This window comes from Grammomys surdaster, unplaced genomic scaffold (assembly GCF_004785775.1).
Source record: "Grammomys surdaster isolate TR1022 unplaced genomic scaffold, NIH_TR_1.0 516, whole genome shotgun sequence".
Lineage (NCBI taxonomy): Eukaryota > Metazoa > Chordata > Mammalia > Rodentia > Muridae > Grammomys > Grammomys surdaster.
In genome coordinates this window covers 322,416-347,302 of record NW_021604935.1, presented here as the reverse complement: position 1 = coordinate 347,302, position 24,887 = coordinate 322,416, and the positions used below count along the sequence as shown (strand labels likewise).

The following is a 24,887-nucleotide window of genomic DNA, read 5'->3' as shown; positions in this document are numbered from 1 at the left end:
GTCTTTTTCCAGTTCTTGGCTCAGTGGCATGAACCTGTGACACAAAGACCTGCCGAATTCTTTCACTATTTTTGAGATATAAAAGAAGTTCCCAATGTTCCCCCACCCCCGTTCATTCCTTTCTCTCCACGCTTCTGCTCCGACCTCATGGAGCCCATGGAGCCCGTTACTCCTAAACACCCACCCCTCAGCATCATCGCAAGAGGCAGGATAACTCCACATGGGGCCTTAAACACAAACAAATCACCATCACTGAGTGAAGTCTAATCCTTCCTTCCTCCCCAAGCCAGGACCTGGATTCCTTCACAGTCAGAAATACACAAAGGATTTTCATCTCATCTCTGAGAACATTCTGGGCCGTAGAGCAGTTTATCTTCCTATTCAACCCGAAGATGCTTTCTGCAGCCTGTAAGCCCTGTGGGATTAACCAGCTCTGACGTTTCCACCCCACTGCTCATCGTTCTCTGGTGGGAGTGAGGGCGTGAGAGACGCCAGGGCTTATGGGAATTAATGTCACTGTTTCTGAGGTCCAGCCCTTAGGTAACAGAGGTGACTCCCCTCCCTTCCCTCCTAACACACATCCCGTAACCCATCCATCTTCCCCTATGAAGTTCTCACACTTTGTACTAGTTCTAGGAGTTCTGTCACCGTTCAGGAAGTTTCCAGATTCTTCTCTACAAGGGAAGTGACTTAAATGGAAGCAATATTTAGCAAACCCATGATGAAAAGATTAGGGTTCAAGCCATCTTTGGCAAGGAGCCTCTGGAGGATGTGGAGCAGAGGTGAAGTATAGACTGCTGTATGTGGAAGAGACGTTGAAGGGAGACACGGGGAAACAGGAAGCCGGTGGGAGGCTGCTGAGTCAACCTTAGTATGGCTTACTGTTGGATCGTGTGCCTCATCAGGAAGGACTGTCCTTCCTGGATTGAGAAGATGGTGAGTTCATCGTCTCTTGTGAACTCTGAGTAGAGATGCCAAGTCTCAGTTGACCAGAGGCCAGGAGCTGGGCATAGGTTAGGTCTGGAGCTGTCAGTGTGGAGGTGGTCTCCTGCCAGAGTTGAGACAATGGGGCTGGATGGGTCTTTAAGGGGGACTGGATAGGGGCAGGCCCAGCACGGAAGCTAAGGCCAGTGAACGACAGCCCCAAGACCCGAGGAAACAGCTCTTTCCTCTCCATCTTCCAAGACAACAGTGTCCCTCCTTTATTCCTCAAGGGACGAATTAAAATTTATCCATCCCTAAGTCTGTGTCTGGGTCCTTGCCCCTAAGAAGTACCATTTGGCTACCATATAAGAAACAACACAAAATGCCTAACCAGCCACATCCAATGTTTCAAAACAGAAAAGAAAGCCTTGACCAATAAGAGATACTTTACATTTAAAAATCTCCACCCTCTATTCTCTGGACAATGGCATCTGCTCAAGACACTGCCCCATAGCAAGGCTGAGCCGCAAGGCTGAGCTGAGGCCCAGAGCAGAGATGACTAACGAAGCTTGAGGCAGTATAGGGTCAGGATGTGGTGGGGGTTGGGAGGAAAGGGAGGCATAGAAGGGTGGAAGGCAGCTTCTGTTCTCTGGTCACTTCACCAGGATTTGGATTTTAGAAGAAGCGATAGCACCTGCATACCATAGGTGAAATGGCAGTGCCGAGCTATCCAGCATCCAGTGCTCTTTCTGTTACAAGACCTGTGGATTTCCATGGGAGGGGAGGAGAGTCAAGACTACAGAACACAACTCCTGCTTGACTGTGGGTACCAAACGACCTTTCGGGTTTGGAAATTACAGGTAACTGGCTGAGGTACCCTACATCTGCAAACAGCCTCAGATGGGACTTAGATACATTGTGGCGTATCCTGTGGCACTCTATTCAGCTCTTACGAAAAGACAACAAAAAGTAGCTCCGCTAGTGTTGATTCAGAAGTATTTCTGCAGGGTGGATATTGTAACCCACCAGCACCAGCATTCCTGGTGTGGCCTTTGGGCACGCTCTTACTTAAAGTGGCCATAAATAAATGAATCTGTATGGAGTCATAGGAAAGGGGCGACTGTTCTGAACTAAAAGTTCTAGAAACACCCAGAAGCTGGCCAGTAAAGGGAAGCTGGGTGGTGGGGTTAGAAGTCATGGGACTATGCCTTGCTTATGCCTGGTAACTGGTTTTCTGTTCTTTACATTAAAAAAAAAATGTATTCTGTGGGAAGATCATATGCACCTATAATAATTTTAATCATACTCATTCCCTGTATCCCCCTCACTCCCTCAGAGCCCCCACTTCTGCTAACACCTCCTCTCCTGCTTTCATGACTTTCTGTTTGGGTGACCCAATGGGTTCCTTGCAGGAGCATGGGTTGGGGATACAGTTATTAAACAGGACCCTAGGCAGCGCAGAAGCTGGATTTCTGGAGTTGGTAGACACGGCTGGCCTCTGAAGCATCACCCTGTCTGCGAAAGACGGTCTTCACCTCCAAGTCCCCATTAATGTCCCTGTCAAAGGAAAATGATGGAGCAGTTGATTATGGTGACCTGTGAGGCCAGCTGTCAGGAAAAATAAAGAGCGGATGGCAGGACTGGGTTGGTCATGGGCTGAATGTCATTTGGATTTTAGACTGAGGTGCTCGGAGAAGGCTGAAATGACACTGAATTAAAGCAGAAGAATTCCTTGTGGAGATACTATGGGGAAGTATCCTCCCTCATGGCTGGCAGTATAGCTTAGTGGGAGACTTAGGAGCATGCACACGACCGTGAGTTCAATCCCCACTACCAGAAAGGAAATGTTAAGTTTTGAGCAGAGTGTGATGGCAAATACCTGAAACCCCAGCACTTGGGAGGCTGGGGCAGGAGGTTCAGCAGTTCAAGGCCATCCTTGGCTACATAATGAGTTGGAGGCTATCCTGGGCAACATGAGAGTCCGTAAAAACTCATTTCTCCCTTTCCCTCTTTGATGAGTATTTTACTTCTCTTCGTTGTCACACCTGAGCTTCAAAGTATGAGCAAACTTTGTCCTCCTAGCGTTCTGTTGTTCTTGATGCTCACAGAGGCCAGGAGAGAGCTTCAGATAACCTGTAGCTAGAGTTACCAGCAACTGGAAGTCACCTGACTTAGTACTAGGAACCGAACTAATGTCCTCTGCAAGATCAACTAGTGCTCACTACCAAGCCGTCTCTCCAACCCTTCTGCGTTCTTCAAGCTGGGGCAAGACGCCGTCACTAAAGTCTGGTACCCATGGTGTTGTCTGGTTTTCAGTAGTGTGTGGTTTTCAGTTAGCTTATTCTCACCTCTGCAAATGGGAACAATGACCAGGACTTCTCCTGTAGGATCAGGAGGCTTAAATCAGGTGATGTCTCTGCAGTTGTGGGTGACACGCAGCTGCCAAAGGAATACCAGCTACTTCTATAATGTGTGTATGTACACACGTGTGTGTGTGTGTACATGCATGTGTACGTTCGTGTGTGTGTCTCTGTGTGTGTGTGTGACAAAAAAGTCACTTCAAGTGTTGTTCTTCAGATACCGTTCACCTTATTTTTCAAGAGAGTCTCTCACTGAGCTAGAGCCTGCAAGTAGACTAGGCTGGCTGACAAACAGGTCCCAGGCATCCTCCTGTCTCTGCTACCACCGTGCCTGGCTTTTTCACGTGGGTGCTAGGATGGAACTCAGGTCCTTGTGTTCACAACACGGCACTTTTCCGGATGAGCCACCTTCCCAGCTCCCTGCCGTTTTATCTTTATTTGGCCAGTTGAACCATTCGGAGTTCTTCTGTAACATTTTCTGAAACCTTTGGAATTTGCTCGCTTTTCAGAACATGGCAGGAAAAACCAACAAATACCTGTGACAGGACAGAGATAGCCTGGCACATCCCCGTGGTGGCACTCCGAGGCTATCAAATGAACATAGGCAGTGGTGCTCATGACTGTCATGGTTACTTCTTTAAATGATGGGAGAGAATCTGGTTCACGTTATAGAGATGAATTATCCTAGAGGTTGGCTGGTGTGGTCTAATTTAGAATCGTCCTGTCTGGAAGGAGTCTGAGAATCTCTGTTCTTCTAGGGCTTATAGTTATCAATGGGGTCCTGGTTGGTAGGAGGTGGCGTTACCTCTCCAGTTAGGTGAGGCCAGATCTCAACAGCCTTTATAATGGCTCTGCTCTTGGATCTTCTGCCTGGGGAAGATGGAGAGGGGGTCGAAGAAAAACATGTCTTGGGTGGGTCAAAGAAAAACATGTCTTGGTTAATGTCCCCACTCCACCTTCTGTCAGGGCAATGTGACTACTGTCTGTTCTCTGCTCCCAAGTTTCTGGGTGACCCGTGTCATCAATCAGAAAAGGCTAGAGGCCCCCTACCCCTAGGCACCCTGGCTCAGGGTGAATGAGTTTCTTGTTCTCACAGTTAGAATGAATTGGACCATGGGTAGCAGAGGCACACCACCCCCTGCCTTTGCGGAGAGAATTATGGGTATTGTGGGAAAAAAATATGCCTGGGTCTCTTTCCTAACCCTGTTATAGACAGTTCCTCTGTGCAGTCTCTCAGTAGCTGGGGGTCATTTTGAAGACAATGGACTTAGACACTCAGACTATCCCATGAGAAGGCTATTAAGTCGGCCTCTTTGGATTGGCCAGATCTGTGTGATGCATACCAGGAACAGGAACCTGGCTTTCTTTGTCTGCTGCTGGCTGTTGGATGCACCAGCTTCTGCGCTGAACTCAGGAGTCAAAAGAGGATTCCCAGAAATGGACAATTCTTGATCATTGAGTGAGCAGAGGCCAGAGAAATCCCTAAACACTGAGATGCCACAGGGCAGTCCGAGATGCCAATTGTGATAAAGTTGGGGGCACTGACTTAGCCCTGTATTACCATTGCAATTGGGCAGATAGGCCTTTGCATTCAGGGAGATGCAGTGACTTACAAAAGTTCTGAGACTTTTGATGGCAATACCAGAGCTCAGGTGGCCAGGTGGTGTGACCTTAATCTTTAGAAGACTCTGCATGTCTAGATAGAAGAAAGGCCTAGGTGGAGCTTATTGCTAGGGAGACCTTCCACACTGTCTCAGCATCATCATGCTTTGGACAAGCTAAGAGTAGAGGAGTTATCCATGGGTGTTACAATAACAGGATCTTCATGGGCTTGGGCCTGGCCAGTGGCCTGTCTGCCAATCATGGAAGGCTTCATTATTATCTCAACAAAATAATGACTGCTTTTTAGGCCCTGGCATTCCACTCAGCCTGCATGTGTGAGCACCATGTGGGGTTGGAAGGTCCACAGGTCTTACCTGGATGGTCAGAGCTGAAGTGTTAGGAGAGTGACTCACACTATGGTCTGCCCCAGTGGTAATAGCAGAAGCCTTCCCACTTAGAGAAGCTGATTGTCACTGCTCTGGGACTTTGCCTCTCTGATTACTGCTGTGCTGGCTCTTCTGACGAAAGGAATCTGAGAATGGAAGAAAAATGAAAGAAACACACACTTTAACAACAGTAGATACCACAGTGAAATGAGAGAACCATCTCGTTTCCTTTTGCTTTGGGTAGGGTAAGTAAAGTTGCTACAATGTCATTTGCAAAGGGGACTCCTGGCCTCATAAGTCCTACCCAGTGCCATCCAGCCATCCAACAACCTTCCATGATAATGGTCGTGATTGTGTCTGTGTAGCATGGTTGTCATTTCCCTCTGTGGATACTGAGCACTTGAGAAAGGGCAAGTGCCACCAAGGAACTGAATGCCGGGTTTTACTCTGTGTGTGTGTGTCTGTGTGTGTCTGTGTGTGTGTCTGTGTCTGTGTCTGTGTGTGTGTCTGTGTGTGTGTGTGTCTGTGTCTGTGTGTGTGTCTGTGTCTGTGTCTGTGTGTGTATGTGTGTGTGTGTCTGTGTCTGTGTGTGTGTGTCTGTGTCTGTGTGTGTGTGTGTGTGTGTCTGTGTGTGTGTCTGTGTCTGTGTCTGTGTCTGTGTCTGTGTCTGTGTCTGTGTCTGTGTAGGCCAGAGGTTGGTTTGGGGTGACATTCCTCAGGCACCATCCACTGTTTCATTTTGGGGTGGTGTTGGTTATTTGTTTGTTTGAGATAGAAACTCTAACTATAATCTAGAGCCCCAAAGGCCTGCCTGTCTCTGCTCACTTAGGGCTGAGATGACAAGCTTGTTCCTCCAGATTTTTTAGGCAGATACTGGGCATCAGACTTGGGACTTCATGCTTGCACAGCAGGCTCTTTATTGACTCAGCTATCTCTCCAGCCCTTACTATATTGATTGTTTAAATCAAGCTTAAGTAGTCACATGTGGTTGATAACTACTCTATTGGACAGAGTGCCCCTGGGCAACCAGCACGGTTACTTGTACTTTTAACTATACTTTTGTCCCCAAACCACATACATGTAAGTTGTCCTTCTTTTGATAAAAAAGGCCTGAGGAGCAGAGGGATTTTCTCAGCATGCTGTGCTGCAGTGGCCTCAGCTAGGACAGAGCTGACCCTGGTGTCACCTACTAAAGACTTTTAGACAAGACATAGGCCCTGGCCAGAAAACCAGGAAAGGGCAGGAGGTTCTGAGAGGAAGTTGTCCAGAACATAGAGTTCATATGAACCTCCTTGGGATAGAATTTCATCCTGCAAGGCTGTCAGGGAGTGTCAGCTGTTAATGACCTCATGTCTCGGTGTCTTAACGTAGAACTTGTCCTCAAGACCTGCCGTGAGGATTTTAAAACAGGTGTTTCGAGGGGAGTCTGTGAGACCCACCACAGAGGAGGTGAGAAGCATGGGAAGAGGCTGAGAGCACCTAGCCAGGCTGCATGTCCCCAGCTGGTGACACTTGCCAGGCACTGGTTGAGGATGCCATTTGAGACTGAGGAGATCCCCCAGCTTTGTGCTTAGCCTCTGTAGCAGCCAGCTCAGCAAAGTGCCCCAAAGAAGGACTCCAGGGCTAGTCCAGTGGCAACTAAAGACTCAATGGTCTTGCTCACACCAGAAGGCAGTTTCCTCAAGCCTCGCAGGGGAGGTTGTCAGTGTTTCTGTGGATGAGAACTTAGGGTCGTGAAATGTAAGTGCTCTGGCTGTGGGGGAGGGGGCTGACTTATCAAGTCAAGAAGCAAACTTAGACTCCTTGTTTGCTGTGCTTAACTGATTATCACACTACCAACCTTAACCCTAGAAAAGACAGGACCCAGTGTCACAAACCTAGAGATGGCACTATGGAACTGGTGCGATAGCTAGTTAAATAAATAAGTAAATGAATAAACAAACAAATAAAACTGAAAGACCAGAATGTTCACCTCCACGATACACATGAAATTTCAATGCAGACCAAAACTCTGCTATGTTTGCTGAAGAATTTTAGGTAAAAATGCTATCCCTTGGAAGTAAACAGACTTTTGTCCAAGGCCACTGGCTTAGGGTTTTACTGCTGTGAACAGACACCATGACCAAGACAACTCTTAAAAGGACATTTAATTGGGGCTGGCTTACAGGTTCAGAGGTTCAGTCCATTATCATCAAGGTAGGAGCATGGCAGCATCCAGGCAGGCATGGTGAGGGAGGAACTGAGAGTCTTACATCTTCATCTGAAGGCTGCTGGCAGAATAGTGACTTCCAGGCAGCTAGGACGAGGTTTTAAAGCTCACACTAACAGTGACACACCTACTCCAACAGGACCACACCCTCTAACAGTGCCACTCTCTGGGCTGAGCATATACAAACCATCACAGCCACACAATTGGTATTCCAGTCCTTGCAAGCACATAGTCCCTGGCACAACTGTTCAGCTCAGTAAATGTATGAGTCTGTGTTCCAGTAAAACCATATTTATAAAACAGTCAGTGGCCAGAGTCAGCCTTCAGACCAGAGTTGATCACCCACTGGTCCAAGCTGACCTTGGCTAATTATTTCTTTTAAATTAGCTGTTTAGACAGGACCTCTCCTATCAACCTGGGTGTTCACAAGGCCTCCATCATGGGTTAAGGACCTTCCTGAAGAGGAGAGAGCTATATAATATCTATTGATGCTGGAAGGTGCAGAGGCTCTGCTGGGCATTTACCATAGATGGCAAAACCATCTTCCTACCCTCAGGCCACAAGCTTCTCTCAAGCAGAACCGAGTTCACCATCTTCAGTCAGCTCCCTCCGCTTCCCCATGCCAAGCCATTGTTCTTTGTCTACTTTATGGTGTTCTTAGACACCTGCACCAATACATGTCTGGATGAGGTTGGAATCCCAGCATTATCTTGATGATTATTCAATTAACGCCCATTCTCCTGCAGGTCATGGGTGTCATGAGGACAGGCTCCATGGGGTTCCCAGCATCTAGCCCAGTGCACTACACAGGGCAGGAGTGGATAATGGTCTCACACTGGAGCAACAGGGCCAGGACAAGGAGGTCAGCTCAGTGGTCACCCAGAGCTTTCTAGATATGGTACTCCCTTCTCACTTCTGGACAGGGCTGTGCTCTCCCAGAGCTGGCAAATGTGGACCTTCTGTGCTTTGTTGCATCTGCAGCCCTGGCGGGACCAGCAGGCATGACAGATTTGAGAAGGGGACCAAGGCAGACAGGAAAAGGTTGGAACAGGCTTCCAGAGTAACAAATCGTTACTTTTAGGGACCTAACAAAGAAGGGCTATTTGGGTGAGAAATAAGGGGATTGTGTTTCTTGGTCCCCACAGAAGCAAAATTAATTACACCAGCTTGTGACCTGCTGTTCCCGGCTCTTGCCCAGACCTCCCTGTGATCTTTCCCTCACCCAGGAAAAGCTGTCGCTGCCCCCCACCAGAGAGACATGAACCTGATTCATAATTTGCCTCTCCTAATTAGGCACAGAAATGAAGGAGACGATTATTAATAATGTATCCGGGATTTTAAGTGCCCCACAGGAGCCGAGCCTTGAGAATGGTGCTCTTGATGATCAACAGCCACACCGCCACCACACTGGGCTCTGTGCCCAGACACAGGGCAGAAAGAAAGACATCAGAGGAGAAAGGGTCCGTGATGCACGGGCTGCTGGCTAGAGTCACAGATGGAAGAGGCTAGAGCCCAATTGCTCTCACAGTGTGTGTGTGCGTGCGCGTGTGCGTGTGCGTGTGCGTGTGCGTGTGTCTGTGTCTTTGCCACCCTGGGATCATCCAGATAGGACCTTTACTTAGGGATACCGTCTTGACCCTTTTCATGTAGGATTGTGCTTCAATGTCTCCTGAGAGAAGGGACCCTGATTCTCACAGTGATAACAGCTTCCCTTTCCACACTGCGTTGGCCCCTCCTGTCTCCTTGCCTCACTATCTCCGTCGTCTCTGTACCTGTAGGTTTGCTTGATTGTGTTCTGTCTAATTAGCGGATCACAGGTTCAAACCTGTCTGGGTTCAAATGCTGAGATGACGTCATTGGGTCCGGGGCCACAGCCTCCTCAGCTGTCTCTCCTTGTCCTCGCTCCCTAAAAGTGTCCTCAGCTCTCATTTCTTCACACCCACCTGACAAAACCGGCCTTGGCTTCTCTGCATCCCCTGCTGCCCTATGCAGAAGGTGTCCAGACCAAGACATGTGACCTTGAACTTTGGGTTCATGACCTCAAGGCTCTTGGGGTCCTCCCATTACCAGACATCAGTAAGTCACTCTTCTAGACAACCGGCTTACAACCAGCCGCTTGTCCCTGGTACACTCAGGACTTGCCCTGGCTTCACACGTGTTCCTAGAAATGATTGACACATCCAGAAAGAGGCAATCCAGTCACTCCAGACACACGCCTCATGCAGTGCAAGCTCCCAGCCTACCTTTCCTACACAGCAGGGCTCCATCTGAGGCCCAGGCAGGGGCTCCTGAGCTAGGAGTCGGGGGTCTTTCTCTTGCTGGCTTGGGGCCCTTAATCTTCCTCTCTCCTGGAACAGACACTCCTCTCTCTTACGCATGCGCATTCACAGGTCGTTTCCTCAATCAGGCCTCTTCTGAGTAGTTGTGCCGCTGACCTCCAGTCTGAACCACAGTAACAGCTCTCCTCAGTCACAGGTTCCCTTGCAGCTCCCCACCCTACACACACACACACACACAGAGGCACACACAGTGGCACATACAGAGGCATACACAGAGGCACATACGTGAGCGCGCACACGCACACACACACACATGAGCACACACAGGCACACAGCGGCATATACATGCATACACAAACACTCACGAATACACACACACAGAGGCACATACACTCGAGCACACATGCACGCACATGCACACAAAGACACTCACGAGTGCGCACACACATGCGCACATGCACAAATGCGAATGCGCACATACACGCACACAGACACACACACAAGTGCACACACACACACAGTGCCAGACCTCACCTCCCTGTCTCAGGACCCTCTAATACCACCTCACCTCCTCTTTCCCCTCACAGCCTCCACACCTCCCACAGTCTCATCTGGTCTCTCCATCCTTGATCCTCACACATGCCGGGCACGAGCTCACTGCAGATCGTCCGCTTGACTCCTGTCCCCGACACCTTCAGGACAAACTCCATTGCCAGACTCCAGTCCTTGTTCAAGAGCCTCCCTCAGGACTGCCCTTGGGCATGCTAACACCGAGACCCATTTATCCGCATCCTTTCCCCTGGGATGGTCTTACTTAAAGCAAAGAAGACACGGTGGCCCCACGGAGGTGAGGTTCACCTCTTTCTGTTTCTCTTCCTCAAGGGCAAGGAGACCATTCCGAGAAGCTCCCAACTGGCTTCTCCTCTCCTGCCTTTTGGCTAGACCTGCAGGACCCAGAAGCCACCTAAACTAGAAGCCCAGGACTGGAGTGACCGGACCTGAGACCGTGAAATTCCATTCAAATCCCATTTCTGCTAGGCTCAGGGAAAGATGGGCTATAGGAGGAGCACTAGGATTCTGCTAGGGAGGTGGGAAGGAGGAAGGTGTCTGCACTAGCTCTCTGCCGTGGATCTTATCTAATCCGGGTCCTCCTTGGAGGATGGTCTGTGGCTTCTTTCCGGTTACAGTGGCTCAAACAGATAAAATTAAGCGTACTGAATGGCATGCCCAGCTCAGAGCTTGGACTTAACTCCAGCCCCTGATTCAAAGCCAGTGTGGATAATTAGTGCATGGAACTGAGCAACGGACACCCAGGGAGGAGGAGCCTCTGGGTGTGAGGGAGCAGAGCAAAGCAGAGGAAGGGAGAGACAAGAGGTGGTCGGTTGATGGCCATGAGACTCAGAGACAGAAGCCCGGAAGGGGGAATGTCCAGTGAGGGGCTGAGTCTGGGTGTAGACAGCTCCTGGTCAGACTGAGGAGGACTCCTCACTGTTGGCTATCTACAGTCTGGGACTGACCAGACCAGTGGTGCATATCTGGGAGATGCTGCATGCACAGGAAGACCGAGAAGAAGCTGGGGACAGAGACTAGGCTTTTAGGTCTTCACTGAGTGTAGGGCCAAGGATGTAAGCATCCCAGCCAGGGACTGGCTTGTCATCTCCTGTGTTTCACAGCCGAATATAGTCCAGGTGGCACACTGACCCTACCCTACCCCCTTCAGAACCTGAGAAAGGCTTTATTCATATCATAGCATGGCTGCCTTCCTGGCTCACTTGTGGTTTATCTATGGTTTCAAGTCTAGCCCAACCTATGGTCACCAGTGTGAAATACAGAAAAGCTTCACCCCCACACTGACCCCGAGGCCCCCCATGGGTGGTGGATCCCCTGGCACAGGCCTCCCCATGGATGCCCAGTGCCAGTGAATGGCTAGCAGCTGCTGAGAGTCAGTTCCTTGTGTCCAAAGACAATGGGTCTCTATGTAGGGCAGGCCACGAGAGAGAGTGGTGGCCCTCCCCCACACCCCCTTCCTTAGTGGATATTGGGTCTGTGTCAAACAGCCCAGCAGTGCCAGGGCTTCAGGCACGGAGGCAGGGGAAGAGCTGGGACTTGAGAAGGAACTGAGCAAGGATGGTCTTTGCTTTGGAGCCAGATCAGAAAGTTGGGCTCAGACTGTGAGGTTGCTGTGCAGCCCCGAGAAGATTCCCCTCACCTCTCTAAACCTCGGTGTCCTCCTTGACCCCTAAAGGACCGTGAAACAGGTCCTGAAACAACTCAATTTTTTTAAAATTAATCCTTCCATTTGTTTACATCGCAAACGATATCCCGCTTCCTGGTTACCCCTCCACCAACCCCCCATCCACAACCTCCCTCTCCTTCCTCCCCTTTGCCTCTATGAGGGTGCTCCCCCACCCAATTACCCTCTCCTGCCCCACCCCTCCAGCATCCCCTTATGCTGGGACAGCAAACCTCCACAGGACCAAGGGTCCCCACTCCCATTGATGTCAGACAAGGCTATTCTCTGCTATCTATGTCTCTGGACACCCATCACAATGTTTTTAACCCAGAAATGTTCCTGTCCAAAGGAAGAACAGGAACAAAAAAAAAAAAAAATGGAGCAGAGACTGAAGGTGGGGCCATCTGAGGACTACCCCACCTGGGGACACATCCTGTCTGCAGACACCAAACCCAGACACTGTTAACACTGTTGCCGATACCAACAGGCGCTTGCTGACAGCAACCTGGTGTGGCTACTCCTTGGGAGGTTCAGCCAACAACTGACCAATGCAGATGTGGATGCTTGGAGCCAACCATCAGACTGAGCTCAGGAACCCTGGTGGGAGAACTGGCAGAAGGACTGGAGGAGCTGAGGGGGACTGCAACCCCATAGGAAGAACAACTCAAATCTTTAACATAGCACCAGGGCATGTCCTAGGACACTGTCTGGGGCAGGGACAGGTTGTTGATATACTCTGTGTCCTGTGTCCTCAGACCTTTCTTAAAGGGGCAGGGCAGCTTCCTTGACAAACTTGTGGTGACAGGAGAGAGGACACACATCCCAAGTACTCTCTGGGTTCTTAAAATTGTCCCTTGAAACAAGGCTGTGTGACTCTTGTCATCTCTACCTGATGGCACTGCCAAACCCACGTAAACATAGTGTTTTGGGCCCAGCCTAACCTTTGCCTGAGGTACCTCACAGTGTTCAGGAATCAGATTCAGGGTCCTTAACCCTGGAGGGAGCAGGGGATTGACTTCTGAAGTACAAGGACAAGCCAGTGCTGGCCTGATTCAGCACTGCTTATAGACCTGGGCTGCTCTGGAAGCAGGAAGCAGGAGACCCAGGGTGGAAGGCCCTCTTCACCTGAGCATAGCCAGCGTAAAGAAGGCCAATTAGGCCTACAACCCTTTCAGTTCCCAGGGAGCCAGCCACAAACCGCTAGGGCAGCCTGCGCATGAGTCACCATTGACTTTGAAACCCAGGAGAGATGTCTAATGATGTCCCCGAGGCCTGTGGTGTCCCAGCAGTGCTTGGCATTCAGGCCGAGCCTAAGCGCAAGGTTCCTCTGGAGAGGGCCACACATAGGGTTGAGAGACAGATAAAGCCATGGCTCAAGATGGAAAATTACTGTCCCTCCCAGCCGTGTGTGTGTGTGTGTGTATGTGTGTGAGTGTGTGAGTGTGTATGCGACTGTGAGTGTGTGAATGAGAGTTTGTGTGCCTGTGAGTGTGTGTAAGTGAGCACATGTGCATGTGTGTGAGTGAGCACATGTGTGTATATGTGTGTGTGAGTGTTTGAGTATGAATTTGTGTGAGTGAGCACACATGTGTGCCTGTGCATGTGTATGAGTGTATGTGTGTGAATGTGTGAGCGAATTTGAATTTGTGTACCTGTGAGTGTTTGTGAGCACATGTACATGTGAGTGTAAGTGAGTGTATGTGTGAGTGTATGAGTGTATGAGTGTGTGAGTGTATGTGTGTGTGAGTGTATGTGTGTGTGAGTGTATGTGTGTGAGTGTATGTGTGTGTGAGTGTATGTGTGAGTGTATGCATGAGTGGTCATGTGTGTGAATGTGTGTCTTTCTCAAAGTTGTTTTCATTTGCATTTCCTTGATGGCTCAGGACATTGGACACCGAGGACTTATGGGCCACTTCCATTTCTTTCAGGAACTCTCTATTTAGCTCACTGGCCCGCTTATTGATCGGGTGGCTTGCCTATTTTCTTCAGCTCTTTATATAGTCTGGATAATCCCATCTGATGCATGGTTGGCAGAAATTTTTAGCAGGCCGTCTCTTCGCTCTGACAATGGTTTCCTTTGCTGTGCAAAGATTCTTAGTGGCCTACGATCTCCACGGGTGGTTCCTGGGCTTATTTCCCTGGGCTCTGAGTCCTTTCCAGAAACTTCTGGCCTGTGCCTACATCTTGACACATTTTTCTTTAATGGCTTCAGAGCTCTGGGTCTTAAGATAAGTTATTCGTGGACCACTGTCTTGTTGCCCATTGTTTCATGTATTTGGAATGTTCTGGATATTTCAGGAGAGTCAGCTGAACCCACTCCATTACCCTGTGTTGCCTAGAAGCAGAAGTCTAAATGCTTTTAACCATGGCGTCCAGGGCCTGGTCCAGGTTGAGTATTCCTAGTCCTTTATTTGGCGTGGACTGACTAAAAAGAATGAGACTCCCTTGACACAGCAGACTTGAGCCTGGGCCCTTCCCCAGTGCCCTCCTGGCTACCTGACCATCATCTGCACAGGGTCAGGAGAGCTGACTGATGGGTCAACTTCTCTGGGGCTCAGGAAAGGGTAGCATGACCCCTGAGGTTTCAGGACAGCTCCTGCCTTTCTGTCATGTCTAAAGGGAGCGACAGAAACAGCAGAGATGCCGCTGAGACAGCTCTTTCCTGGGGCTTGGCACTCCCCTGTCAGGCGACCTGCCTGTCACCCAGGATTGCCATCTCAAAGTGCAGGCTGCCCTTCCCTTGCTTACTGGCAGTCTGTGCATGTCGCTTCTTTTGGAGATTGCAGGTTCCTCACTGAAAGAGGATCAGGTCTTAGTCAGCTTCATAATCATCCCTGGGCAGCTGGCGCCAGGTCTGGCAGAAGACAGCTTGCGTCTGATTCATCTCTGCCTCGCCCCCTCAGCTCTTAGCGGTAAACACTGAGCATGCTCAGTTCATGTCCAAGGGAATGCACACACACACACACACACACACACACACACATACACACATGAATGAGCGCTATCAGGAGTCTGCCTCTAATTACGAGCCTCCAGCCTGCCCACCTGGTGAGCTCTGATCATCTTTGCAGGGGTACTGAGGGAAACTGAGGCAGTGACGAGGCTAGTGGGAAGCTCCAACAGCTGCAGGGCCCCGCTGCGGTCCTCACATAAGTTGCTTCGGTGTTCATTCTCTGTCCTGAAGTGACAACACCCAGGCTTCCTCCAGCTCTGGCATCCTCTCAAGCAAGGATAAACACGAATGCCATCTTCGAATCTATCTCTGGCTTTGTGTACAAAATCCATCACTTATGCCTCAACTAGGTCTCCGGAAAGACTCCTCTCCACAGATGGGCTGTCTCCTTCTGCACTGGCAGTGTTCGTCTGCACCTGCTGGGTTCCACTGGTCTCAGACAGAAGGGCACACAACAAGAGCTAGCTGGTTCTAGTAGCAATGCTTTGAAAAAGGGCCCTCAAAAGAAAATCCCCACCTCACCAGCAAAGTGTAAGGAAATTGGGCTTTGCCAAATTCTCGACTTCGGCTTAAAACCCGACATGTGGATGGAATCACTAAAGAGGGCCTCGATGGCACCTTTGAGGGACAGTTTTAAGTAGGTCCCTCTAGCTCATTGTGATCGTCCCTAGCTGATGGAATCATTCACTGTAGTGACCAAAAAGAGTGCCTTCCCCTTCCTGGGTTCACACTCTGGGACACTAGACAGAGGTGTAGCCACTCACTGAGACTACACACAGGAAGACGGCAGCTGCAACACGCTGGGTGGAATGACCTGGGAACATGCCCCCAAACAGGTCAGAGCCTGGGAGAGACTCACAGAAGAACTTTCTGGTCCAGGAAAAGAAGGGGCAGTCCTTCGCAGGTGCTGGAACAGTCTAGACGCTGCAGCTGTGGGCAGGGAACTAAAACTCCATCAGTTTACCCTGGGAAGACTCTGCCATGTCAAGGATGCTCTCAAAAGGGGAGGGAGATTTGAAGTTTGATCATTTTTACCAACAGAATCATTGATTGAGCTCCTGGATGGGAACGAAATCCCGAAGTATCCCGCTGGCTCTCCAGCACCAGTCAGAGTCTCTATTCTGCTTGCTCTTGGTTCTGCCTTGGGGGTACCAGAGTGGGAATATCTGGGAAAGACACCAAGGTGTTTGTTTGCTTATGATATTGATCATATCTCTCTCCCCCTCTCAGACACACACCATAGAACCATACTAAAAATATGTTTACCCAAGAGGAATATGAAACATCTCTGTCTATACAAAAGACTCCCTCAGAGATGCTTGTTGCAGCTTTTCTTACGAAAAATTTGCAAACAGCCTAAGAGTCCATCAGCAGGTAAATGGATAAACAGTTGACAAACAGAGAGAGAGAGAGAGAGAGAGAGAGAGAGAGAGAGAGAGAGAGAGAGAGAGAGAGAGGAGGGGGAGAGAGAGGAGAGAGAGAGAGGAGAGAGGAGAGAGAGGAGAGAGAGGAGAGAGAGGAGAGAGAGGGAGAGAGAGAGAGGAGAAAGAGAGGGGAGAGAGAGGAGAGAGAGGAGAGAGAGAGGGAGGAGAAAGAGAGGGGAGAGAGAGGAGAGAGAGGAGAGAGAGGGAGAGAGAGAGAGAGAGAGGAGAGAGAGGAGACAGAGGAGAGAGAGGAGAGAGAGGAGAGAGAGGAGAGAGGGAGAGAGGGAGAGAGGGAGAGAGGGAGAGGGAGAGAGAGAGAGAGCGAGAGCGAGAGAGAGAGAGAGAGAGAGAGAGAGAGAGGAATATTACTTATCCACAAATAGGGGAAACTTCTGGACTGTATAGCTACCTGGGTAAATCCCAACGCTGCTGAATAAATAACACAGATGTAAAAACAAACAAACAAAACAGAATGCCTTTCACGTGATTTGATTTACACGAACACCTGGAACAAGCCAATCTTTTCTATTATTTAGCCATCATTGGGGTGACTGTCCCAGGTGAAGGATTGTTGAGGAAGAGACTCAAGGACATTTTGAAAGTCTTGGGGACCATGAATGTGGCTTCTGCTGGTGTAGACATCTGTCAGAAGATGTGCAGGAATCCCCCTGGACACATCCCTGGGTTCTTAGGTATCTTTCACTGGCTCAGTACATGTTGTGGCCTCCTTCAGGGTGCCCAGTACAGAGCTGGGGACACAGTTGTGATTCTTGTGCAGATCTTTGTATATACTGATGACTTGTCTAGCACTGTCTATCTGTGTGGTCTGTCCACTCCTCTCTTTCCTCACCCTCCCTCTGCTCCCCACCACCACTACCCTTTTGTAATACTCAGGCCTCTTGAGATGGGGATGGGCTCTCTCTTTGCTTTACTGAAGAGGTGGGAATAGTAAGCAGTCTCTTGAGACCTGTTCTCCAGGTGAGCATCAACACCGCCCAGTCCAACCAGGGGACAGGATTACCCTAAGGACTCCTCATGGGTAGGGTGAGGACAGGAAGTCCTTGTGGAGTTGGGTGTGAAAAGCTGTCATGTTACATGGTTACCTGGCTCCTTGCAGACCGAGAGGGTGGCATCTCCTGAGCCAAATCCAGGCATGAAGAGCGAGAATCTCTCACAAGAAACTCAGTATAGAATCACATGGAGGGGGCCAGCCTCCCTCCTTGCTCTTCCTAAGTCCCCGGTGAGCCTGCCACCCCACCCCCAACCACAGAGGCACCAGATTTAATGCCTTGGCCGAGAGAATGAGATGTTCTGTTATTTTTCATGGGAAATTAAGCCCGACCCTGCTGTCAGTTAGCTCATGCCTGGGAGGATGGAGGCCTGCTTAGCCAGGCGCTCAACCCCTGCTCTGAGCTCGCCAAGGCGGGCTGGAGGCACTGAGTGGGGGAGGGGCTGGCTGGAGGCCAAGCATGATGTCACCTGCTGAGGTGGGGGTAGGGAAGGCAGGAAAGGTCAGAGGGCCTCACTTGGGGTGATGGATAGCTATGAGTGCCACTCCCTCACCAGTGTCACACAGATCCACCTCTCTCATTCAGAGACACTCCAACGTTGGTCTCTTTCAGCTCCCAACTCTACCTCCTGCCCTACGGAGGACAACTGGTGGTCCGGCCTGGTGATCATTGTCGCGGTGGTCTGTGCCTCTCTGGTGTTTCTGACTGTCCTGGTCATCATTTGCTACAAAGCCATAAAGAGGTGAGTGTCCAGCCACCATGCCCTCCCTGGGAGCCCCCTGGAGCCCAGCAGAGCTGCGACAACTTTGGCCACTTCTGTAAACAATAAAGATTGACACTCAGTTAAGGAGCGGGAAGGATGAGCAGAGGGCCCTCTCTGTCCCTAAGCTGTTTAATGCTTGCCATGAATTTACTTTAATGGCTCCGGCTGTTTTTCTTTGTTCTTGTACCTTTAATATTTCAGAGTTGATCACAGACATACCTTCCCAAGTGTTAGGACGTTTGATTCTGCAAGTTATCCATCTGCTTCAGCAAATACAAAACCAGGCATAAAGCACCTCCAAGCACTGAAGGGCAGCAGTCATTAATAACATTTCTGGGAAATATGATTAGGGAAGGTTTACCTTCCCTAATCCCCGAGCTCCAAAAGTTACTTCTAATTATTATTAGAATAATTGTTAGCATCTCAGATATTTAATTTTTTCCCCTGAGTCCACTCGCCTGTGTAATATCACTTTAGCAATTCAAAACCAAAAAGAATGACAAAAGAAATCTTAGAATGAGGGTGTGGTCGGGCTCCCAGGTCCCAAGCTCTGCACCTGGGCAGGAGAGGGAGGACTTGAGCTGCTGCAGACCTGGGCACACACAGACCTGGACACACACAGACCTAAGCACAGGCATCCCCAGGTGGCGGGAGAATTTACTTCTAGGACTTAGGTCACAGGATGAGCTTCACAAACAAGATCAATATGGAATCCTCAGGAACTGACTAGACCCTTGGAATTTTCAGGCTACGCTGTGGGGTTCATCTCTCTGTCCTGTGGCCTTAGTCCATCTCCCAACCTTTCTCCCAATGGTGCTGTATTTTTCAGATTAGGAAACTGAGTCTCCAAGGAGCTAGGAAGCTGCCATCCTATCAGAATTTGAGTCCAGAATTGTGTGGTGCCAAAGTCCATCTCTCACCATGCTGGAGCGCTCAGCCAAAGTTGATGATGGGCCTCCGAGATCCTGTCTGCCCTTCCTGGGGAGCGAGGAGGAGGGAATGTGGGGATTTGATGTCTGTGTCCTGCTGAGATCAGAAGGTCAGACAGATAGACAGACAGATAGAGAGACAGACAGACAGACAGACAGACAGACAAGCTCAAAGGCCCTGAGACCCAGTAACTCTGGGCACAGACCTGGCTTTGGATGGAGTCTTCCACTGCTAAAGTGTTTTGTGACTACCTACTATGTGCTGGCTCCACTAACAGAGACATGGCATGTTTACAAATGATAAAGATTATTTAGCCATAAACTATTCACCTGACCCCAGGCAGGAGAGCTGATATAGGCCTAGGAACAGCTGCTTGCTCTGGGTGTTCAGAGGGGTCATGATGAATCTCAATTCCAGTTGACAGTAGTTGGAGCCCTGAGCCTCTGGGACTTTCGGAATTGTAGCATGGGCTGTTCATTGTGTACCTTGGGGTGACAGTGCAGATGCCACCGTTGGCTGAGTCATAGAGGTGACTCTTCCCGGAGTGAACAAGGCTGCTGTTCAATATGGTCAAGTTTGTCTTGTCCTTCTGTCCTAGTGGGCTTCAGGCTATCTAGTCTCATACAAAGCTTTTGGGCTCAGACCTTGCCTTATTCAACTGACTTGCCCTATTTGCCATCTTGTCAGTCCAGTTCCTTCCCCCAAACTGTAGGTTACACCACACACACACACACACACACACACACACATATACATATATATATATACACATACACACATACACACACATACACACACACATACACACACATATATATATATATACACAAACATACACACACATACACGCATACAAACATACACACACACACACACATACATACATATTTGAGACAGGTTCTCATAATGTGGCCTAATCTGGCCTCAAGAAAACCCCCTATTCTGCTGCCTCAGCCTCCAGTAGACACAGGGAGCCCAGGCCAGGAAGGACTCCTGAAAACCCAGGACAAGCCTTCCTGGGCTGCAAAGGTCACCTTGGGAATCAGCAGGGTCCCATGTGTGCCCATAGCCAGAGAGAAATAGGTAGAGGCTGTCTCCAAGGACACACTTATAGTTTTGCTTTGTAGCTGTCTATTCTGCTGTCTGAAGTTTCAGAAGAGCAGATGTCCAGACTCTCAGTGGGTCAGGTGCCATGTGGTCAAACTCTGTCCACAGCACCTCCCACAAATGATATTCACCCCTCATGACCATGTGGCATCTCAGGAGTTTACAGAGCACTCAGGGAGCCTGAGATATCCCAGAAGTTCCCTGTCTAGAGCTCCATATGTGGCCCGGCAGTACTTTCTCCAGTGTCTGTTCTTGGAAGGGCTCTGTCTAGTACAGAGCCACGACTGCAAAGCTCTGCAGAGAAGAGTCACAGCCTGGCAGGGACCTCTCCCTGCCTGCCACACCCTCTGCTGCTCCCAGAGCCAATCCAGAGAGCTGAAGGATGAAGTGAGGGTGCCCACAAGTCACACCCATGGTTCACCTTCACCGTGCACCATCTGCTTCTCCTAGTGACACCTTGGGGGCCGGGAAAAGCTTTTCTTTTTCTGGCTTTGAACTCATGACTGGGGAAATCTGTGCTCTATAGAGGAGGCTTGTGTCGGGCCTCTGGTGTGTGTGTGTGTGTGTGTGTGTGTGTGTGTGTGTGTGTGTGTGATGAATGTATCTTTTCCCCAACTGTGGGCTGCTCAGAGCCACACTTTAACTGCCTCCTCTTCAACAGAACAGCAGCTTGGGTGCCAGCAGAACCCTAGAGCCCATGCCTGGTGGAGGCAGTTCCTGCAAAGGCCCTTTGGGGCTCTGTGGCTGGAGCCCCGTGCATGATGCTCCCCAGTAGAGATCAAGAACACCCAGTGAGTCAGGACAGAAGGTCTCCAAATGACAAGGCTACTGTCCCTCATCCCTTCTGCCCAGAAGCCAGGACACATGGAGACACTCACTCCCCTTTCTTTTGGTTTTAGGAACCAGGCCATTTAAAGGAGTTCTCTGTGGCCTCTGCCTTGCTTGGTGAGACCAGCCCAGATTGGCCCACAGATTGGAGGATCGGAAGAAGTCCTAGCAATGTCTGCTAGGTCTTCCAGAGCCTCAGAAGGTGCATGCTAAGTAGGAAGTCTGGGCAAAATGGAGGACTGGTATGATGGCCACTGCTGGCCAATCAGCTCCCATGATGCCTCTCTGACAGGAGTGCTAAGAGCTAACAGATACTTACAGAACACTTACTGTATGGTAGACACTCATTCACACGCTTGATCTGCACTAATGTGTTTAATCCTTCCAACAAACCTATGAGGACACTGTTGTACCCGTTTTATAGATAAGGAAACTGAGGCTCAGAGAAGTTGCATAGGTTGCCTGAGTTCACACAGGTGGAGAGCAGTGGAAAGCTGAGGTTCTAGAAGCTGTGGCCTCTGCCTCTTTAAGTGGGTAGTGTCACCCATGAGTGCTATGTCTGGTGAGAGAATGGAGTCACAGAGCTTTCTTCTTCTTTGGGGACAATTCAACTTTCACTGGCACCAGTGAATCCCAGAAGGCTTTGCAAACAGCTATGTCCAAAGTATGGGGAACAGAACAGAGGAGGTCTTGGCTCAGGTGCAAGGATGTGGGCAGGCCAAATCTACGTTATCATGAGAGCTTTTTATGCAACCGTCACCATGAGCTGTCTTCTGGGAGCTTCCCTGGCCCGTGATTGAAGCTAGGTGAGACAGACTTTTTGGAAGGATATATAGGGGTACTTTCCCAAGGGGCCAGACAGAAGAGCCTGTTCTTAGGAGAAGGCCTGCTGGGGATGGTGACCTAAGGGGACAGGCAAGAAAGACAGTCTGGGTCCCACTGCAATGCAACTGGGGCTCTTGGCAAGTCAGTTTTCACTCAGCCTCAGTTTCCCCCTCTGGAATGACTCTTGATTCCAGCCTAGCTTCTTCCGGGGGGCCTGAAGAGGGACAAGGATCCCCACTGTTCAAAGCATGACACACCAGGGGAGGACACATGGATTAGAGCTTGCCTTTCTAAAAGCCGCTGTGGCTAGGCTTAGCCAACTAGAGTGATTTCTTCTGTGAGGAGACTTCTGATACAAAAAAAAGAGGGCAGTGTGAATAAACTTGACCTTTGTGTGTCGTGTGAGGTGTCCTGATAGTCTCCGCGACTCCCCTGACCATCTCACTGGCTCCCCGCTTTGCCAGGATTTTTTTTTTTTTTTTTTGCAAGCAGAGTCCATTCTGAGGTTTTTGAACCAGTCAGGCTCTGGAGGATGCTGGAGAAGACAGATGCAACCGATCCCTGAGTTTTTGAAGATGATTGTACATGTCTAGTTTAGATAATACCTAGCAAGAGCCGTTTATGCTGGGTACCTCTGGGGACCTGGAGGCGCCTGAGCTATGCTCAACCGGAGTCCTCTCCACTAAGAGATAGCAGTACAATGGTATGAAGCAGAGGGTTATTCAGTGCAGCCCAGGAGGTTGTAGATACTCAGGGTGGAGGCCAGAGACCTCCTGAATGACTCAGAGGAGAAACAAGGGCTTCAGCCAGGCCAGGAAGTAGCACTGTGATGTCACGCCCTCAGCAAGGGGGCGAGACCCGTGTCTCTTGTACACGGAAAAGGAATGGATCGTGGGTTCAGTGGCCTCTGAAATGAGCTTTTGATGGTTCGACAAAACGGATAAGATCCACCGGTGTGTACTAGCTCAGCTTGGGAATTTGTCGTCATCATCACCCCTGCCATAATCGTCACCGCAGTCACTGTCACCACCACTATCAACCCAACCGTGACCACGGCTATTAAATCCCACCATCACCCCTCCCACCAATAATCCAGCTATCATCCCATCTGCCGCCACCACCAGCATCTCCACCACCTCCCGTACCATCATCACCTTCTCCACGTTATCACCACTACCATAACCTCTTTCACCATCCTTATCACACTAACCATCAGTGTCATTCTATCTACCGTCACCACCATCTCCTCCACCATCACTAACCCCTTCTCCACCACGACCATCACTATAGCCACCACCAGTAGCATCATGGGTACCACCACTGCCACCGCCAGCCCAGCCGGTGTGGCTAACACCTCCGTCACCCTCACCACTAACTCACTCACTACGTGTACCATGATTTTGATTGCGCAGAGGCAAGGTACAAACTCCGATTGCTAACGCTGCTCCTCGTGAACCAGTCAGAGCTTGATCCTACTAAGCTGGCTGTACATGGGTTATCCAGAACATTCCGATTCAGATCGTTGTCTCCTTCCCTTTCCCTTCTCGGTAGGCCCTGGCTTGCATACTAAATTATAGGTCATCCTAGTTAAGAGTCTTTGTAGCTTCTGACCCCACAGAGGTGCTAACCTAGACTCTGGCTCGGAGGTTACACTGTCACAGTTGCTTGGAACTGACTATGTCCTTGTCCCCACCCCTGATCCTTTCTAGGAAACCACTGAGAAAAGAGGAAAACGGCACCAGTGTTGCTGAGTACCCCATGAGCTCCTCACAGAGCACCAAAGGGGTGGATGTGAACGCTGCGGTGGTGTGAACCTGCAGGCCCCAGGACCCACTGGCCAGAAGGGCACCATGGTGACACTGGTGGAGACGGAGGACAGGGGGACATGAGCTGACCCTGGGTCTGTCCAGGACTTCGTGCTTCGCAGGCCTCGAGCCTCCTGAATGAGAAAGCATCCTCTTCCCAGGCTAGCCCTGGTCACTCCCAAGGGGTGCAGCACCAACACCAGGCTTGAGCCAGGCTCCCCTGCATGTGACCCCTGAGCAGTGTCACCACCCAGGGATCTTCCATACTCTCCCCCTTGTCTCGTGTCGGGCACACCGATTGTCACCCAGTTGCTACCGAAAGCATGTATTCCAATGAAAGCAGAGGATCTGTCTGTCTGCCTAAGGCAGAGAGATGCCCCACTTTAGCCAGAAGAAAGGTGATCCAGGGACTGCTCCCATTCTGGAAGCTTCCTCTCCTGCAGGAAACCCACATGCTCCTCTGTGGACATTCTTACAAAAGCCATCACACAGCCGTGAGACAAATGTCCCCTTCCAAAGGTGCTTCCCACGCATCTGTCCATCGCTGTGTCCGCCATGGTCTTCCGTCTCCAGAGCCCGTGTCACCCTCCGCTGCCCACCCACAGCCTAGCCTGTGACTCCTTACTGCACACCTGCCTCAGGAAGCAGTCCGCTCAGCCTACATAGTCCCCAGAGAGTGAACTCAGTGTCTCCCAGATGCCCGGGCAGAGGTTGTCTCCAAAAAGTCAGAGGTTCCCTTTGCCCACTCTGGATCTTCAGGAAGCATCAGTGTGAGCCAGACCCTGCCTCACTGGACAGAGGTCACAACTTGTGCCAAACCTGTATGGGCACTCTGTGCCAGGCTGATGCTCGTCTAGAGCTCTGTGACCCATGTACCCCCAAAGGTCCCCTGAAGCCTAAATTTGGTACCCGGGAAGCTCCCAAGAGAAGGTGGCCTTCTGTGTGTCCCTGGCGTGGCTTTCTCTGTGGCCCAAAACTCTTAAGGCACCAGAGCCTCCTGAGTATGGGCAGAAGGGAAAGTGGAGAAGAATAGTCTAACACTGATAACGCCCCCACCCACCCACCCACAGGCTTGTTTCCCTGGAGGCCACCCACACAGTGAGGTGTATCCCTTGACTCTTGTGATTTTGTATCCCTTGCTCCCCCCCCCAACTCCCCTCACCAGCCACATGTACTTGACTAGAAGGAAGCAAACCTACTGGAGCGTAACACCCCCACAGCATAGAGATTTAGCTGAATGCACTAGCCT

General features: G+C 50.2%; 1 protein-coding gene across 2 annotated transcripts in view; it reads left to right on the top strand.

The window, feature by feature from the left end:
* The window catches only part of Prima1 (proline rich membrane anchor 1), a 49,267-nt gene extending 24,978 nt beyond the window's left edge, over positions 1-24,289 (top strand). The window contains exons 4-5 of one of the 2 annotated variants that reach the window (XM_028781716.1): positions 17,993-18,122; positions 23,543-24,289. In XM_028781716.1, coding sequence (XP_028637549.1) covers positions 17,993-18,122; positions 23,543-23,645 — 233 coding nt within the window. In that variant the 3' untranslated portion in view covers positions 23,646-24,289. The remainder of the gene's footprint in view (positions 1-17,992; positions 18,123-23,542) is intronic. The other variant, XM_028781717.1, reaches the window with a different exon arrangement.
* The last annotated feature ends 598 nt before the right edge of the window (positions 24,290-24,887 follow it).